General features: G+C 41.2%; 1 protein-coding gene across 2 annotated transcripts in view; it reads right to left on the bottom strand.

Moving 5' to 3' along the window:
- WASL (WASP like actin nucleation promoting factor) overlaps positions 1-13628 on the bottom strand; it is a 503517-nt gene that overhangs the window by 160167 nt on the left and 329722 nt on the right. For both annotated transcript variants that reach the window (XM_053716658.1, XM_053716659.1), the window contains one exon: positions 2336-2378. In XM_053716658.1, the coding sequence (XP_053572633.1) occupies positions 2336-2378 (43 nt within the window). The remainder of the gene's footprint in view (positions 1-2335; positions 2379-13628) is intronic.

Raw genomic sequence — 13628 nt, 5'->3', positions numbered from 1 at the left:
CGAAACTGTCACAAATAAAAGCAAAAAAAGGCTGCCAAGTGGAAAATAATGCCCAAATATTTATTCACACAGTACCTCAGCAATGTAAACGATTCTACATTCCAGCAAAAACGTTTAACATGATAAATAGTTATTAAAAGGATTAGTGAACTTTAACAGAGTAGTTCCGGTGAAATACCATCCCCAGAATACTGAAGTGTATACATACATGTCATTTTAACGGTATGGCAGGATTTTCTCATCAATTCCATTCAGAAAATAAAAACTGCTACATACCTCAATGCAGATTCATCTGCCCGCTGTCCCCTGATCTGAAGCCTTTACCTCCCTCAGATGGCCGAGAACAGCAATATGATCTTAACAACTCCGGTTAAAATCATAGTAAAAAACTCTGGCAGATTCTTCCTCAAACTCTGCCAGAGAAGTAATAACACGCTCCGGTGCTATTGTAAAATAACAAACTTTTGATTGAAGTCATAAAAACTAAGTATAATCACCATAGTCCTCTCACACATCCTATCTAGTCGTTGGGTGCAAGAGAATGACTGGGACTGACGTAGAGGGGAGGAGCTATATGCAGCTCTGCTGGGTGAATCCTCTTGCATTTCCTGTTGGGGAGGAGTTATATCCCAGAAGTAATGATGACCCGTGGACTGATCACACATAACAGAAGAAATTATGTTTTTTTTTGTTCACCAAACCAAAAGTTCAATAAAATAAGGCAAATAACAGGAGCCAGGGAGTCACATTTCTGAGTAATTTAGACAGATATCTAGATAATCAAACCCTGCAATATAATGTAGCAACTAAACAAAAAACAACAACTTTACAATACATTAGAGTTAAACTTGATATAGATAGAGCATTCAATTTTAGTAGTTTTTATGTTACTTCTATAATAAAATTTAATTAGGGTCTCTACAATTCTTTGCTGAAAAACATACCTAGGTAGGCTTAAGAGCAGCAATGCACTACTGGTGGCTATACACATTGGCTCATCAGATGTGTTCTTCTAGCTCCCAGTAGTGAATTGCTGCTCTGGTGCTGCCTATTTCTATGTTTGTAAAAGGATATTAAACAGATACTACTAAAGAACTGTGACTAATCACTATGTTACTGCATTTTATCCTGTTCTTGCAGCTTTTTTTTCAAAACGGTTCCACTTGTTTTAAAGTGACAGTCTACACCAGAATGTTTATTGTTTAAAAATATAGATAATTCCTTTATTACCCATTCCCCAGTTTTGCATAACCAACACAGGTATTTTAATACACTTTTTACCTCTGTGGTTACCTTGCTTCTAAGCTTCTGCAGACTATCCCCTTATTTCAGTTCTTTTCACAGACTTGAATTTTAGCCAATCATTGAGGACTCATAAATAACTCAGTGGGAGTTAACACAATGTTATCTATATGACACACATGAACTAGCAGTGTCTAACTGTAAAAAAACTGTCAATATGCACTGAGATGAGGCAGTTAAATGGCTTAGAAATGAGCATATGAGCCTACCTAGGTTTAGCTTTCCACAAAGAATACCAATAGAACAAAGCAAATTTGATGATAAAATTAAATTGTAAAGTTGTTTACAATTGCATGCTCTACTGGAATCATGAAAGTTTAATTTTAACTAGACTGTCCCTTTAATAGTTACAGTTACTGAAGCTCCGCCTGTTTATACAAAAGACGCCACCATTTTGGAGCTAAGGTATTCTCACAGCCTGTGACAGAGGCAGTGCACACTCACAAATCAATAGATATTGCACACTTTTTGACAGCTGTAGCTTTTGCTTGGAGTTAGTGTGCATGTAACATTGAGCTGAAAATGTGTGCATTTTGTATACAGTATAATAATTACACAAAATATACTTTAAAATGCACTCACAAAAAATATAGAGCAATGCAACCACTGTAAAAATGTAAAGCTCTGTATTGTGCACCTTAACCTGTAGAACATAATATAGCTGTCAAAAATTTTACAACCGCATTGATATGTAAATGCACACTACTTCAGTCACAGTGTGTGAGAATGCCTGTGCTCCAAGATGGCAGCCCTAAGTACAACAAGGTGGAGCTTAACCATTGGACAACTTTTCAAATAGGAATACAGCTTTAAAGAGAACTGCTCCAAAAGGAGGAAAAGCAATAGCACAGTGAGTAGCAACTATTTCAGAGTAGTTGTGCCAAGAAGTTTAATGCCCCTTTAACCTCTTTGCAGGGCTTAAACAACTATTTATATATGCAAGAGTGCAATAATAAAATGTTATAACATCACAGCATTTTCTTTTTGCACCTTTAATCCAAAAAAGAACAACAACAAAAACAAGTTTACTCACATCAAAACCTGTGTTTGGATCCCATCCTACATGTCCAATATGTCTATAAAAAAAATAGAAATACATTCAGAACAACAAGGCAATAATCAGAGATTAATATTATGGACATGAAATAATAATGTGCAACAAAGGAGCTCCTAAAATGTTCTTGGAAGGAAAAGATAGAGGGCGCCACATAGTGCAGATCATAAAAATAGATGAAGGCAACGATTGGATCACAAGAATCCTACTCACACAGTATAAGGCACAAATGTGCAGTATGCGCAGTCCGGAACCACACGTCGTCCGGTAGACCTCCTTTGGAATATGTCGTCAGATGAAGTTCCTCGTCTCACCAGGGAGAGTCCAGGGAAGCCCAAAGGAAGGTGTAGTGGGAGCAAATCAATGTCAAGGAAGATCACACCAAAGATCCTTCCTTGACACTGATTTGCTCCCACTACACCTTCCTTTGGGCTTCCATGGACTCTCCCTGGTGAGACGAGGAACTTCATCTGACGACATATTCCAAAGGAGGTCTACCGGACGACGTGTGGTTCCGGACTGCGCATACTGCACATTCTATGATGTAAAAACAAAAACAGAGGCGCCACATGTGTAGGTCAAAAAAGATAAATAAAGCCAAATAGCAGCAGATTAAGGGTACTCACAAAATTGGCGGCACTCTATTGTGCCAACAGAAGCAGGCACAAAAGGAATCACAGTTGTACAATATGTTCTGCCAAATGTTCTGGACAAACATTTGGCAGAACATATTGTACAACTGTGATTCCTTTATAATGTTGCAGTAACCTTAGGGCATCTCAGCCCATCTCTCCACTCCACCTGCAGTTCCAGTTGAAGGGAAGGATTGCCATTGGGTATTATTCAGAAGCCCTGCAGGCAGAAAAACTCCAACACTGCACACATCCGGTGGGGACCCTCCATACAGCCAGCTGGTTTGCTGTAGAATACCAGCCTGCTTCTGTTGGCACAATAGAGTGCCGCCAATTTTGTGAGTACCCTTAATCTGCTGCTATTTGGATTTATTTATCTTTTTTGACCTACACATGTGGCGCCTCTGTTTTTGTTTTTACATCATAGAAGTACATCATCCCCTTGGGTGACGACGGAGAGCGGCCTATCAAGTTTTTGGGACGTCTGAGGATACTTGTTGGACTTAATATATCTGGCTTGTCCAAACTATGTAATCATTCATTTTATTGTGTATTGTTCTATTGTGTAACATTTTTATTTGCACATACAGGGTTTTTCATATATCATATTGTGTCTATGTTTTAATATTTTTAGCGCCTCTTATAGAAGCCCAGTGATTTATATCACGGTTGCTTCTGCATTTGCATACTGCACATTGGTGCCTTATACTGTGTGAGTAGGATTCTTGTGATCCAATCATTGCCTTCATCTATTTTTATGATCTGCACTATGTGGCGCCCTCTATCTTTTCCTTCCTAGATTTGTCATCTGTGTTGCGGCACAACACCCTGGAGGAGCGGCCTACACTTGCTTGGATTACTGCTGTCTATCTGTCAGCTGTTGGAATTACTTACTGTGTATTCCTGGACTTTGCATTAGAGAATACATACCCTGACTGCACAGTTGGTATTGTTGTTGTTTTTTTTATCACCTTGAATGCCATTACATTGATGTTTTAATATTAATGTTACTATATTGACGTTGCTATTTGATATATGTACCAATTCTATTTTTAGAGCTCCCATATCAATTATTCCACCTATAATAATTTATCTTTTTATAACATCCATCCTAGGCGCATCTTATAAGTGCTTTAGTGACATTATCACTGAAGCGCTAGTTACTGTCCTAAATGTTCTTATTATAATGCTGTAATAAGAATGCAGCCCCTGTCCATTTTTTAACTATTGCAAAAGCAGAATTTGAAAAGACAGAGCAATTGTTATAAATTTAAATGTGCATAAGTGCATATGGGTTTTAAATTAAATCGCCCAAACTGTAACAATTCTATTCACAATTGAAACTTGCAAATGCACATTTCTGGTTTCACTTTGAATAACTGAGTAACCAGCTGAGACGATTACACAGATTAAAAGGGGCACATAGGGTGAACTGGGATGCTGATAATATAATGAATATTGAGCATATAACAAATTCCAGAGATATACAAATCCAACTCCCCGATGAAAATGTACAAGGCGTCTAAGGTTGAAAGTGGAATGTAGGTTTTGTGATTACTAGATGAGACTACACTGCCATGAGAAGCTTGGTTAATCATGTCCAATTTATGAACATCATTCTTTTAGGATATAGTAAACTAAAATAAAAATATAGACTTGCTTGATAAACCAATTTCTTTCATGATGCCAAAAGTACACAATATCATCACGTGTGATGAGTACACTCCAGTATACTAGAACGAGGCAAAACACTGCTACATAGAGCTTTAATCCCTCCCACACTCCCGAAAGCAAGAAAAGCAGGGCAAATGAAGTTCAAAACATGTTCTGCTGGGGGGGGCGGAGTTAACCGTCACACAGAGCAGTCGCCATACTACAGAGCTCCTTCTTAAATTTCTTAATTTGCTTTCAAAACCGCTCTATATTTGCCTATTCTGACCGCAAGTGGAGTACATAAGGCAAGGGAACAAGGTCAGCCCTCCAGGTTTGGGACTCCGATGACCATACCGTAAATCAGGTGACTTCAAGACAAGTCCGGACCAGATCGTAACCTAACTCCTGCAGGTGCCCCAGCGCTCCACGGATTAGATCTGGGTACGCAAGCTGAGCACATAAGTTGCGGCTACACCGCCGACTACATCTAACAGCTGATCTAGCTCCGGAGGGTCGGGGATCCGCTCCGGAGCTCAGATGTGCTAATACCGACAGGGGCAAACTTGGATGTGAGGACAAAACAGAGGCGGCTCTTCTCAACACTGCTTGTCATCTGCACATGTGAGTAATCGCTTATTGAAGCGACTGAGGCCCCTTTTTACTAACATTTAGCAACTTCTCTGCCAGATCACACAACGCACAAGTCTTAGAGGAGGCGCATTGTTTGGGACCATATTAGATATCTTGTGTGTTGTGGCGTGAAAGCCGCCATTTTCAGCCTCCCGCTATACACCACTGCGCAGCATTATAGGGGATAGCTGTTCCTTTACCCATAACGCTTGGCAAACCGGGTGCAGAGGTATTTACCCCCCTTATTTAACGCTGGAGATTTTGTGACTCAGACACCTGTTACACAGCAAGGCTTTTTATACTGGGGACAGTGAGACACCGCAAGACAAACAGCCACGTGGATATACAGTTAAATAAAAACACTCTCCTCACTCTAATATTTACTGGGTGGAGACCTGTACACATAAGGGGGTCACCCTGGACTGACTAAAGTAGATGGACATATGAAGAAGGAGACAGGCTAAAGCCAGGTTACAACTGTCCAGGTTGCTAGTGTGGTTTCCAGCTGCTACAACAATATAACCATTGAGGAGTCTTGAAGGGACTTTGACCCACACTTGGAGCTACCACGGTCCCAAATTATTTTGAACCGGTTTGGGGCCTATATTAAATAACGCAAACTCTGCAAGCCATTGATCACATGTGAGCCCAACTATTTAGGCCACAACTGCATTTATCCTGCATTCTAAAATTCTCCACCTTACACTTAAACAGCTCCTCCTCACCTTATCTCCAAAACTGGGAGTCTGTTATATAGTACAGACAGTATTATAGGCAAATATTTTATTTTTTGGCTGATTAGCGCTGGTGTTTTACATGTGCTTCATCTATGTTAGAAATTGCTACTGGTAGCTGAACTATTACCCTGGATAACGCATACAAATGAGGTGCTAATGTGCTAATGCCAAGGGAGGGGGGTAATGTGAACCACTGAGCATAATTTTTCTTTTTTCTTTTTACTGTTTGTTTTCCTTTTTATTTTTTGCAACTCTATCTACTGCTGCAGCCTAGCTGTATTGAAAGAGGAGTGGGGCAGAGTGGTGCGAGAGAAACAGTAAACCAATAATTCTAATTGCTAGCCCTTCTCTGTTGCTCAAAAGAAGTCTGCACACATGGCGCATCTAAATAAAAGGAAGTCTAAGGCACTAGCGGCTGGGCCCAAAAGGACAGTAGCGGACCATTTCCATACTATATCCCCCTCATCCCCAGATGACCAACAAGAGGATTCAAATATGTCCCAAATGGAAGGGGACACTGTGGCCTCAACTTTTCAAGCACTCCAAGAGGCAGCGCCTACTACAGTGACTCCTACTTTCATCTTGGATTCACTCAAATCCTTACTGGCCGCCCATCATTCAGCTTTTCAGTCTCAGGTTACTGCTTCTCTAGCAGACCTTCGTAGAGATCTCAATTCAACCTCAGAAAGAGTTGATACTGTGGAGAGGAAGCAAGAAGACATGGCTGTAGACCAGGCTAACGTTCTAGCATATGCCCAAAGTCTAGCAGAGCAGATGATCTCCTTGGAGGATAAACTAGCGGACATGGAGGACCGCTCTCGTCGAAATAACTTGCGGCTGAGAGGTATTCCAGAAAGCATAGCCTCTGGGGATCTTACTCCTTTTTTAACAGAGCTTTTTGAGTTTCTTGCTCGTCCTGCTGATGCGACCGAAGGCCTTATTGATAGAGCTCACAGAGCGCTACGACCCAGAAATCTGTCATCTGACAAGCCAAGGGATGTCATTGTAAGACTGCACTTTTTCACATACAAAGAAAAGTTAGTTCGAGCATCCCTTGCCAGGCCTACCCTTCCAACCAAATTCCAAGATATTAATGTGTTCGCAGATCTTTCTTATCACACACTCCAGCAGAGGAAATTATACAGAGACTTCACTAAGTTCCTGAGGACCCATGATATCAAGTATCGATGGGGCCACCCCACCAGAATCATAGTTCACAAGGACAATCAACAGCATATTGTCACTACTCTAGACCAGAGCCAACGGCTTATGAAACAATGGGACGCTCCAGTCTCTAATGACTGCCCATTGAGAAACTCTTTGAATCCATCAGCTTTGCCTTGGGCCTCCTCTGCTCTGGGGACTTCAGCTAGCACAGACCCTTCTGGTTCTGGGCAGGACGCAGATGGAGACTGAATATGGACTGTCTGTAGGGTAATATGTGTACTAACCTATCTTTATTTCAGGCACCTCTGAATAATTCCATGCTGCAGCTAGGCTGTAATATGTGGTTTTATATATATATATATTTTTTTTTTTTTTTCTCACTCTCAGTACATAGATATGTTTTTACACTTGGGAAGATGTAGAAGCTCCGTTTAGTGTGCCTTTGATGTCCTCTTGCTTCTGCATAACTGCTATGGTCTAGTGTTCTACCTTATTATAGAGAAACACATGTAGGGGTATATAAGATTTCGATACAGTCCAGCTGTGGCCTAGATGAGTTTACCCTATACATGAGTTTAGCTATATATCACTAATCACTGTTTTTGGTGTTGTTTAATCGTTACTACCAAATGTTCTGCTTAAAATACAGGGATACACATTTAGGGGCCGGTGTAGTCCTGATACTGTTTAGTTATGTTCTTGACGAGTTAGCCTTAAATGTGTTTAGTTACATGTTTAATATGTTTTATTCTATTGCTCAATTCTTGTGAACTGCATTTTTTCTCTGTATAGTTTTAATTGCAGTGCTTTACACTACATCACTCTCCATGCCCACTAGCAGATCGAATATACTATTTTGTTTTATTTTTTTTTGTTCTCTCCCAGTACCTAAATATGTTTTTTAAGTTGAGAAAATGTAAAAGTTCTGTTTTATATGTGTTTGATGTCCTTATGATACTGTATGATTGTTATTGCTCCATACTTTACTTTATTATGGGGGAACACATCCGGGGGCTTTTAAGACCTTGATTTGGTCTGGCTGCGACCTAGATGGGTTTGCCCTATGGGTGTGTTCCACTATCTATCACCATTTTGCTAATTATTGTTTCAATCACTGCCTGTCTGTTATTAATGACTGTTTTGCTTAAATATAGAAACACTCACTTAAAGTCTTGTAAAGTTTAGATAAGGTTTAGTTGTGTCCTGGATGAGCTAACCCTAAATATGTCTAGTTATACATCCTCATAGTCCTATCTGTGATTTTATGTATGAACATTGCACTTCTCTTTTTTTAATCTTTAATTGGAGTGCTATACACTACTTTCCTCTACGTGCCTGCTAGCTGATTGGAGGTACTATCCTCTCCCCCCCCCCCCTTTCCCTTTTTCTCCTTCCCCTTTTTTTTTTTTTTTTTCCTTTCTCCTTTCCCTCTCCTATAGATGCAAATTCAAATGTGGTTTCCCCCCCCTCTTTCTTAACATCTCCTGTACGGCACGTTATATAACCCACCTTTGATCGACTACCAAGTCACGGTGGCATAAGGTCCTCCCCCCCCCCCTTTAAGGTACTCTGAATTTCATATTCAGAGGCTATCAAGGTGGTTATCTATTTTATATACCGCACAACTTTGTTTTGAGACATTAGGTTATGACTCCCACATAAGGTCTCTATTGTGATATTGTTGTTCTCCTGGGAGCTTTTCTTTTTTCTTTTCTTTTAACTTAGTTTCTTCTCCTTTTCTCTCTCTTTTTTTTTTTTCTCCTCTCTTCTCTCCTCCTTCCTCCCCTCTCCTTTACTCCCTCTTCCCGCTCTTTTCCTCTTCCCAACCCTACATTCTAGTTACCATTAAATTCACCCGACACTTGGCATCATGCCATACACTTGTGTTACCCAGAATACCAGGGGGCTGAACTCCCCGACCAAAAGAAGTATGTTGTTGCGTTCTCTATATAAGAGCAGAGCCCACTTGGTCTTTCTTCAAGAGACCCACTGGCTAAAAGACATGAAAGTTCCTTTACGATCTAAGTTATTCCCTGTGGTGGAGACATCGAGTTTTTCACAAAAATCGAGAGGGGTTGCTATCCTTATCCATAAGGATATAGCATATGAACCCATTCATATGGAAACGGACCAGCAAGGCAGGTATCTAATCCTCCTCTGTAAATTAGATGGAGTGATCTATTCACTAGCATCTTACTATGGGCCTAATAAACAGCATATTTCGACGCTACGTAAGTTCTTACATAAATTAGATAGTTTACGACAGGGCTCCCTTCTTCTTGCAGGGGACTTCAATTCTGTTTGGGACCCTTTTTCGGACAAAAAAATGGATAAGACCCGCAAATGCGATAAGGCTGTGGTGGACTTATCATACAAATTCAAAAATCTCATGTGTCAATTTAATCTGTTTGATGTGTGGCGGGCTCTCAATTCGACCTCACGGGATTACACATATTTTTCGTCGGTCCATCACTCTTATTCACGGATAGATTTTTTCTTCTGTGAACCAGGACTCTTGGACTGCATTTCCAGATCATGGATCTCTCAATGCCCCTGGTCAGATCACGACCCTGTACATCTCATTCTTAAATCTCCTTTGGAACTACAGCGTATACCAACATGGCGTCTTTCACCATCTATTTTTTCGGATCCTAATTCAGTAACTTGTATATCTAGAGATATCACTGAGTTTCTCCAAATTAACGATAATGGAGAAGTGGACGATTTTACCCTATGGGCATCATTAAAGGCATATGTGAGAGGGTCTTTTATGAAAATTGCAGCGGCACAAAAAAAGAATAGAGGTAAATCTCTGGCTCAATTAATGATATCTCTCCGTAACCTCACTATTGAACACAAAAATGACCCAACACCACGTCTGTACAAGCAGCTAGTGGCTATTAAGGCGAAAATAGTCCAATTGGAAACGGAGAGGTCGGCGACCAGGCTTCTTAGACTTAGAGATTTTTTATTATAAAGGCAACAAAGCGGACAGGCTTCTAGCCAATCGGTTGCGCCAGCGTACGGCGGCGGCTCGTATACACTCTCTGAAAACGGGAGGTAAACACGTCACTCATCCGCGCGAGATAGGGACGGCTTTTGCAAATTATTATATGTCCCTTTATAATCTATCTAAAGATAAAGCGACCCCACCTCCTACTCTAAACAGTATTAATGATTTCCTATCTAAGCTGGATCTCCCGGTGACGAGTGATCCCCAAGCAGAGGCACTACTGTCCCCTATTTCTGGTGCTGAGATTAAAACCGCCATTCTCTCTCTTAAAGCCCTTAAATCACCAGGGCCGGACGGCTTCTCGGATCTCTTTTATAAGAAATTCCAGGCGCAGCTTGTCCCACCTCTGTTGCGGGTTTTTTCTAAGGCAAGTTCTTGCGGTACCTTCCCGGCCGAATTTTTGCAGGCCACGATTATTACATTACCTAAGCAAGGAAAGGACCCCACGGAATGTTCCAGTTATCGGCCAATCTCCTTGTTGAACTTAGATATCAAGTTATATGCAAAAATCTTAGCTACACGTCTTAACTCCTTGCTACCAACTCTGATACATTGTGATCAGGTGGGCTTTGTCAAGGGTCGTCAGGGGCCCGACAACACTAGGAGATTATTAAACATATATTTTACTGCTCACGTCGCTGGACGCAGAAAAGGCCTTCGACAGGGTGAATTGGGAATATATGTTTGCAGTCCTAGGGAAGTTTGGCTTGCCGACTTCTTTTATCACATCTATAGCGGCTCTGTACTCCAGCCCTTCGGCTACAGTTCGAGGACTTGGGTTCTGTTCTGATCCCTTTGGGATCACGAATGGAACGAGACAAGGCTGTCCATTGTCGCCGCTCATTTTTGCTCTTGTGATGGAACCGCTAGCTGCTGCCATTAGGATGAACCCCCATATAAAGGGAGTGGACATATATCATACCACTCAAACAACAGCCTTATTTGCTGATGACCTGACAATATTACTTTCAGATCCTATTGGCTCTCTACCGCACCTCTTTGCTCTATTGGAGAAGTTTGCCTCAATTAGCTATTATAAGCTCAATGTCTCCAAAATGGAAGCTTATGCTATACATGTCTCTGAGGGAACACTGACTGAATTAAAAAGGAAATATAAATTTCGTTGGTCCACCTCACACGTTAGACATTTAGGCGTTTTTCTGTCACATAGTATTCCTACTATTCTTTCTCTAAATTTTTCCCCTTTGCTGTCCGAAATAGCAAAAGCCACGGAAGCATGGAATGTTCCCTCCTTGTCGTGGTTGGGGCGCATAGCTGCATTTAAGATGGGCCTCCTGCCCAAGTTAACATACCTCTTCAGATCCCTGCCTATCCCGATATCTAAGTCCCTCATCCGACAATTTCAACAACAATGCAATAAATTCATTTGGCGAAATAAAGTTCCCAGAATTGCCACTAGCACCTTACAACAGCCTATACCTGCAGGGGGGGCAGCTGCCCCCAACGTTCTCTACTACCACGAAGCTGCTCGTCTTTCGCATGTGACGCTGTGGGGCTCACCGGCTTTTAGTCGATGGGCAGAACTGGAGCAGGCTTCCCTCTTCCCTATAGTAACTACTAATTTAAAATTCTGGGATAAGATTCATAACCTATCCACAATTGCGCCTCATCCGTCCCCGTCTCATAAGATAAAGAGCCTCCTTCTTGCCTTACCAGACACCCATCCACTCCTTTGGGAGGATCTGGGTATCACAAATGTCTCTGACCTATATGAAGGGACCCAACTACTCTCTTACCAGGCTTTTCTCCGGAAATATAATCCACCGCTCCCCCTCCATTTTGAGTTCTGGAGACTAAGGAGTTTCCTCAAATCTTGGGGCTTTGATAAAGACCCGCTACGTCCTAAAACCAAATGGGAGACGAAATGGGATCTCAAACTCTCGTTTAAGAAATTGCTCTCGTCGTCTTACCAGGACATACTGCGCTCTCCAATTTTTCTAAAATCCTTACCGATAAAGTGTTGGGAATCCTCCCTAAACATAACCCATGATCCACAAGTATGGCACTTAGCGACTCAACTAACCAGAAAAACAGTGCACTGTGTCACTCTGTATGAATTGTTTCTCAAAGTACTCTTGCAATGGCATCTGACGCCGGTCCGCTTATTTAAAATCTCGCACACCAACTCCCCAAAATGCTGGAGAGGCTGTGATGCCTTGGGCACACCGGCTCACATCTGGTGGTCATGTCCAGTTGTTGCTCCATTATGGAAAAAGGCAATTCAGTATTGCAACACGAAAGGTATTCTAACACCATCTACACCAAGTGTGGCCTTGTTCCACATTATGCCTTCTAAACTACCGGTCCCACAGAAAATGTTCTGTGTTTACTTATTCCTCGCGCTCAAACTATCTATCGCTAGGATGTGGCTACAATTGGCTTCCCCAGGTTGGGACCAAATTGTGGAAACCTTAAAATATCTCAAATCAATGGAAGCCTATGTGTCTCATGTTCATAGTACCGAAGATCAACACACCTTGATTTGGGAGTACAGCCCTGCTTAGCGCTTCTTAGGCTTAGTGGCCTCCACAACCTCTGTTTAAGCCAATAAGCCTTGGGGCCTCAAGACCCCATGGCTCAACCCTCCTGGTCCCTAAGATTATGAGTCATTTCCCACCATCTACCTGCCCTTTTAATGGTAACCCCTTGCCCCTTTTTCCCCGTCCCCCTGCCCACCACCCATTTCCCCTTTCCCCCTCTCCCCCCCCCCCCCTTTTTTTTTTTTTTTTTGTCTCTTCTATTCCCCTCTCTCTTCGTCTATCTCTCTACTACACTCCTCATCTTTCTTTCCTCTCTTCTTCTCAGTCCCATTCGGAAATATTGTCTATGGTTGAGACCTAAATATAGACTAACTCACAGAGCGGTCTATCTTGTTGAAATATATTTACTACTTGTGAGTTAACACTGAAATGTCTGTTACTTATTTGTTGTTCTATGAATATCACACTGTCATAATTATACGTTAATATTGAATACTGATGTTATTTCCCTATTATGTTGAAGGACACTATATTTTGCTGGGAATTTTGAGAGCTCAGTTCTCTTACTGCATACTGTGGTTTATGCTTAGTGTGTCTTACCAACATATACAACTTATTGATTATGATTATTGCTCATGTAACTTTAACAACTGATGTTCCTTATTATGACTGTATCGTAAACGTTTCAATAAAGAATTTAAAATTTAAAAAAACAAAAAAAACAACATGATCTGCTGCCAACTGTATAGAATAACAAGGGCTGAGCTAGTAGACTCTCACCAGCACAAAAACATAATTTATGTAAGAACTTACCTGATAAATTCATTTCTTTCATATTAGCAAGAGTCCATGAGCTACTGACGTATGGGATATACATTCCTACCAGGAGGGGCAAAGTTTCCCAAACCTTAAAATGCCTATAAATACACCCCTCACCAC

Source organism: Bombina bombina, chromosome 6, assembly GCF_027579735.1.
Source record: "Bombina bombina isolate aBomBom1 chromosome 6, aBomBom1.pri, whole genome shotgun sequence".
Classification (NCBI taxonomy): Eukaryota; Metazoa; Chordata; class Amphibia; order Anura; family Bombinatoridae; genus Bombina; species Bombina bombina.
This window is presented reverse-complemented; position numbering and strand designations above follow the sequence as displayed.